General features: G+C 54.3%; 1 protein-coding gene across 1 annotated transcript; it reads left to right on the plus strand.

The window, feature by feature from the left end:
- Window positions 1–525: 525 nt before the first annotated feature.
- On the plus strand, window positions 526–4795 carry SPR (sepiapterin reductase). Its single transcript, XM_081157179.1, has 3 exons — window positions 526–1408; window positions 1964–2254; window positions 3995–4795. Exons 1-3 carry the CDS (start codon window positions 721–723, stop codon window positions 4183–4185), a joined length of 1170 nt encoding a protein of 389 aa, XP_081013305.1. The 5' UTR covers window positions 526–720; the 3' UTR covers window positions 4186–4795.
- The last annotated feature ends 1417 nt before the right edge of the window (window positions 4796–6212 follow it).

Raw genomic sequence — 6212 nt, forward strand, 5'->3', positions numbered from 1 at the left:
CCAGGAGATGGCAGTTAGATTCCCCCTCAGGGCACAAGCGGAGGTTGTGGGCTCCCTTCCCAGCAGGGGGCGTGCAGGAGGCAGCTGGTCAATGTCTCTCATCATCGATGTTTCTCTCTCTCCCTCTCCCTTCCTCTCTCTGAAATCAACAGATATATTAAAAAAAAGAAAAAGAAAAGAAAAGAAAGCTTTCCTTAAAAAGGAAAAACAGAAAAGGCAACCTACTGAATGGGAGAAAATATTTGCAAATCATGTATCTGACAAGGGGTTAATATTCAAAATATATAAAGACATCATACAACTCAACAGCAAAAACAACAACAAACACAAAATAACCCTATTAAAAAATGGGCAGAAGATATGAGGTACAAGATGGAAATGTGGGTTTTCTGAATGTGGACCGGGCTTAGGTGACCATCTCTGTAAACCTGAAGCTGGGGATAGACACAATCGCCCACTAGGAAGGGTGCAACAAGAGTGGGTGCAGAATCCCGGGGTACACAGGCCTTCAGGGATCGGAGGAGTCAGAAATCTGGCGCCAGCACCCAGTTGCTGAGAGCCTGGAAAGGAAGGAGAGGTTTTTACATCACTTGGAGGAGCGACGGTGGTTCTCCGGGAGGTAGCTCCTGTAACTCACAGGGCGGTGAGCTCCCCAAGTCCAGTAGGGACCCCAAGCCCTAATCTGGCGTGGGCTTCATTCAGGGCTTTTGCTAAAAAAAGATGTTAGCCGCGGAGCTCGGCGGCCCGACCACGAGGAAGTCCCTTGGGCCAGGGAGCTGGGTCTGCACTCGGGAGGAGAAGGCGTCGCGGGGGGAGCTGACCGCGCCGCAGGCCCAGCTCCGCGCTGGGCGAGGATTTCCCGTGGGGGGCGCGCCCCGCCCTTTCGGTTCAGCCGGGTCGCTGCGTGGACTCTTCCGGAGCAGATGCTTCCACCTCGGCCACCAGCGGCGGAGGAAACCGGACCCGGGCGGAAGCTGCGGGAAGCGCCGGGTTCCCGCCCCCGCCGGGCGGGGTCTCCGCCTCCTCCCACGGGGCCCGCCCACCGGGGGAGCCGGGTACCTGCGCGAGCCCGAGGAGGTCCTGGGCATGGAGGGCGGCGGCGGTGCCGAAGGCTGCCTGGGGCGCACCGTGTGCGTGCTGACCGGGGCCTCCCGCGGCTTCGGCCGGGTGCTGGCCCAGCTCCTGGCCCCGATGCTCTCTCCGGGCTCCGTGCTGGTCCTCAGCGCCCGTGACGACGATGCCCTGCGGCAGCTGGAGGCCGAGCTGGGCGCCGGGCGGCCCGGGCTGCAGACGGTGCGCGCGCCCGCCGACCTGGGCGCCGAGGCCGGCTTGCAGCGGCTTCTCCACGCGCTGCGCGAGCTCCCCAGGCCCGAAGGGCTGCGGCGGGTGCTGCTGATCAACAACGCAGGTAAGATGCCCGCCGGGGGGCCCGACGGCCCGTGGGAGCGCTGGGAATACCCTGCGTCCCACTCCGTCCCCCAGCGCTCGGAACTCTCAAGGCGACTGCTGGGAGTCAGAAAAGACGCCGGAGGGTCCTAGTTGCTTCAGCGAGGTGTGGAGGGAGACCCGGTGCTCATTCCACCCCCCGCCCCCATTCGCCCTCGGCCCTTCCCCTGGAAAGGCCAGATTTTCCAGAACCCCCGTGGAACTTTCCCGATTGTCTTGCTCGGCGCCCTCTGGCGGAGGCCTGGGTCAGTTCAGGGGGTCTCCCTGCAGAAGTTAATTTCCGGGCTGAAGTTCTTCCCCAGTCCCAGACCAGGGCCTTCTCAGTCTGCAACTTGGGGTGAGTGGGTGCCCCGGTGAGTGTCTTCAGAGCTGGGTAAAGAGAGACGCCTTCAGAAGCACTGGGGAGACTCCTCCTATAGGTCTGGATGGGAAGGGGGTGCCTGGAGGAATTTGGAGAGGGCTGGGGGAAGAGAAAGCCCTGCTTGCACTGGGTGATTCTTAAGGTCTGGTTTTTCAGGCACTCTTGGGGATGTGTCCAAAGGCTTCGTTAACCTGGGCGATGCAGCAGAAGTGAACAGCTACTGGGCTCTGAACTTGACCTCTATGCTCTGCCTGACTTCCGCCTTCCTGAAGGCTTTCCCAGACAGTCCTGGCCTCAGCAGGACTGTGGTTAACATCTCGTCCCTGTGTGCTCTGCAGCCCTTCAAGGGCTGGACACTGTACTGTGCGGGGAAGGCTGCCCGTGACATGATGTTCAAGGTGCTGGCCGCAGAGGACCCTAGTGTGAGGGTTCTGAGCTATGCCCCAGGTAAGTGGAACATTACTGCCATCCCTGTCCCCCAGAACCAGCTGGTTCCCCTCTGGGGGATGGGCAAGAGGCCTAGTTTGTCCCCTCCAAATATTTTGGCCCTAAATCATGACCCATCACTCCTTAAGGGGAATACAGGATCCAAGGAGGTTAGAGCTGGCAGGGGCAGGGAGCCGCGGCTAGGGGGTACTGAGAGTGGGGAGCCACCAGAACTGGAGGATAGGCCAGAAAGTCTGAGCTGTTAGAGTTTGAGAGACAATTAGGGTTTGAATTCCAGGCCTGTATCCCATTTCCTCATGTAAAATGGAAGATTCCACTTATCTCACAGGGCAGTTAGGAGGACTGAATGAGGCAAAATATGTGAAGATAATCCCTAACTGTGAAGTGCTATCTAATTGTTAGCACTTTGAGTTGTTAGATAGGACTTACCACACTATAACTTCATATGTATACTTCTCTGTCTTGATAGGAAAGCCTTGACGGCAGGGACTATGCCTGTATGTCCCCAGCACCTAGCGAAGTGCCCCATTGAGTCAGTCTGCAGAAAATGTTGGTTGAATGAAGAGCACACAGATGTTGAATGCTGACCGTCTCAGGCTGAACTGTGCTGGACCACTGGGGGTGGGGGGATGCTAGGGTAAATAAGATAGGGCCCTCACAGAAGTTAAAGGGTAGGGGTTCTTTTGATGGTTGGTCTGGTTTCTCACGACCCTACCATGATGCCACTGTGCCTCTTTCTTAAAAGTGAGGCTTCTGTTCTAGGCTTGAAGTTGCTGCAATTAGAAGGTGGTGACAGCTGTTATATAATGTCTGAGCAACTTAGAGATCCAATAGTCTATTCCTCTTGGCACCCAGGGGGCAAAGAGGTAGAATGATCTGACCAAAGCCCAGATGTGGCAGAGCCAGGATCAAACCTCACCTCCAAATTCATACTCAGTGCCATTTCTACTTCCTCATGCTCTCAGTACCCAGTTCTCCCTCCCTAACACATACACAGTTATTCTTCCAGCCAACACTCAACTCAGCACCCAATCTGAGCTCAGCCTAGGACTTGTTCAATCAACAGTGAGCAAATGAAAACCACAGCCAGGAGTGGAGCAGACTCCGTTCCGTGTGACTGGGTTAGATCCCAGGGGACTGCCTGGGAATTAGGAGGAAGTTGAACTTTTTGCAAGGCTGCCAGGGCCTGAATGAGGCTGAGACCAGTCACGGTTTCATTTCAGTCTCGGAAAGAATGCTCTAACAGGTGTCCAAAGAGGGGATGGGCTGTTTGGAAAGGTAGCAAGTCCCCACTTACCAGAGATGCACAGGTGGTTGAAAGACATTCAAGGATCGAGAGGCTAGATTTTCCAGCCCTATGATTCCTTTATTTTCTGTCCCTGAGGCCCATTAACTCCTAATTCTGGGGTGCTGTGGTTCCTATATGAAAAATAGAAGGTGCCTATAAGAGTTCACTGACATCTCAGGAGGAGATGCTGGTTGACAGGAGGTGATAAGCTTGGTTATATATGTGGTGGTCTGGATCCCTCCAGACCACCACATATGCCCATGTTCCTGGGCATTGGAATTTGAGTGAGTCTGGAGCTTAATAGTGACAGAATGGAGCCTTCAGTGACTCTGACCACACATGTTAGCCAAGATAAGGTGTTGTCTCTGGCGAGACTTGACTCTGCGCCACTTCGCACACACAGCAGAGGCCCTTGCCTCAGCTGTGTCGCTCATCTGCTCTTTACCCCCTAGGGCCCCTGGACACAGACATGCAGCAGTTGGCCCGGGAGACCTCTATGGACCTAGACTTGCGAAAAAGGCTGCAGGAGCTGAAGACCAAGGGGGAGCTGGTGGATTGTAGGACGTCAGCCCAGAAACTGCTAAGCTTGCTGCAAAAGGATATGTTCAAGTCTGGAGCCCATGTTGACTTCTATGATAAATAAGCCCATATCCTTGGCTTCCTGGGGCTCTCTTCCCCCTCTTTCAGGCACACCCAGAAGCCCTGTGCCTCCTCACATCCTGCCACAGTGGCACCACCAACCCTGCTTTACACAGATAAGCACTCATGCCTACTGTCCTGCTCTCAGACCCAGCCAACTGTGAGGTTCCTGGGGTGCCCAGTTCTCAGGAGTCTGTATTGAGCACCCTGAGTTAGGAGGAGACTTGGGAGAGAGCAGTTATGGGTATTGGTGTTCTCTCTCTAGGAATAGAATTTTAAGGATGGGAAAAGCAGGACAGGAAGCTGAAACACTGAAGATGGGATTGGGTCTCCTGTCCATGCCCAGTCCATGGGGAAAGGGAGGTAAGCTGCTTCAAATAGGAGGGCCCAATAGATTCACAGTTGGCCTGGCTGGGAGGAAGGACAACACAAGTTTTTGTCTATAGGGATGCCCTTTACTCAGGGAAGCTGGACCTTCTGTTGAATTTCAAGACCTCATTCTAATGCCTTCTCCCTCCAGAACCTACTCTTTGTTTCCCAGATTGGGGATGGGGGGTCTGAGAGTTTTTGTACACGTCAAAGGCAGATACAAATAAAATGCGCATTGTCCTTTATTACTGCCTGGAGTACAGTAATGCTTCTGATACAGGGCCCATGACTAACTCCCTGGTTTGCTGGGCCTAGGGGTGTTCCTGAGGCAATGAACCCAAATGAGGGTTGCTGCCCTTATTTCCAGGGGAGTTGTCTTGGCCTCTGTGCCTCTTCTCACTGAGTCCTACCCGGTGGCAAGTCTAGGTTCAAACAAAGTTGGCCACAGTGGGCATGCCCAGATGCCTGTAGTGACCCCAGTGTTTACTCACCCTTGATTTGTTCAAGAGGATCCAGCCTTTAGGGAGGGTTCATTGCCCTGGCTCTCTTGGATCCCCATTTCTACCCCTTGCCCACATGGCAATGCTCTAAATGGATCCCACCTCCTCAGGGGCCTGTTGCAGGCCCTCCTGGTAATACCCATCTTGCCCATGGTCCTGGTCTTTAGTGGGGTGGGCCTAGAACCAACATGCCTTAGGGGAAGGTGGGCAAGATTCCAAGAGGGAGGCCCTAAGAAACCAGGGATAGGACCAAACCCATCCTGCAAGTGAGTAGATGTGGGCAAGCTGGGGCCTCTGCAGTGGTGGTCAGCCAGCCCCTTCCTGGCCCATATTTGGGAGGAGAGAGCGTGATCCCTGCCAGCCATCTCCAGGACTCAGCCAGAGGTCTAATCGCGCAGGAGGGAACTCTCTTTGTTCCTCCCTGTGCACAGCAGAGGGCGCACTGAGGCCGCGCCTCCTCAGAACTCCAGGCAGCTCCTCTAGCTGGAGGGAGGCCCTGGCCTGGAGCTGGCAGTGCCCTGCTGGGTTTCCTAGGAGGGAGCAAGCAGTTCACCCTCTTTTTTCACTCAGCAGAGCCTGTTTACTCACTGGAGTTAAAACCACTACGCACAGATCCCTACTCTGCAGCTTACCACCTGTGACCCAGGACAAGTTGTTTCTCTGTGCTTCAATTTCCTTGTCTAAAAAATGTGGATTATCAGGGTGCCTTCCTTAAAGGGTCATTGTATTAAATAACCCAGTGTTTGTAATGTTAAGCACAGTATTTTCCCCACAGATGCTAATATTATTTACTGCCTTTTAATACCAAGATCCAGATCATCCTGGAGCCCCACTTGCAGCCTCATCCCTTCCACATGGCCCAGATACCCTCCCCTTGCTCACCCGAGGCAAGAATTCTCACTGTGCTGCTCCTGTTCTGGGGCCTCAGTAGGCCTGGGCTTCAGAGTGGAAAGCTTGTTCTGGACTCGTGGGAAAATGCATGAACCTTGGAGTCAACAACACTTGGTCTAACTCTCCTCTGTGATGGAGATGCTGTGGGGTCTGGGACAGGGCCCCCTCCCTTTCTGGGCTTTCCTTAGAGCAGATGAGCTCTAACATTCCTTCCAGCAAACCTTTCTCCAAGTTGTTTCAAACATTGTCAGACTTCATCTGAAGACATCAG

Source organism: Miniopterus schreibersii, assembly GCF_964146895.1.
Source record: "Miniopterus schreibersii genome assembly, chromosome: 13".
Lineage (NCBI taxonomy): Eukaryota > Metazoa > Chordata > Mammalia > Chiroptera > Miniopteridae > Miniopterus > Miniopterus schreibersii.

Bases quoted from the DNA above. Each gene is read 5' to 3' on its own strand.
- SPR (XM_081157179.1), top strand. From the start codon at position 721: ATGTTAGCCGCGGAGCTCGGCGGCCCGACCACGAGGAAGTCCCTTGGG. The intron at 1,409-1,963 runs GTAAGATGCCCG...CTGGTTTTTCAG, and splicing joins GCTGCTGATCAACAACGCAG to GCACTCTTGGGGATGTGTCC. The intron at 2,255-3,994 runs GTAAGTGGAACA...TTTACCCCCTAG, and splicing joins GGTTCTGAGCTATGCCCCAG to GGCCCCTGGACACAGACATG.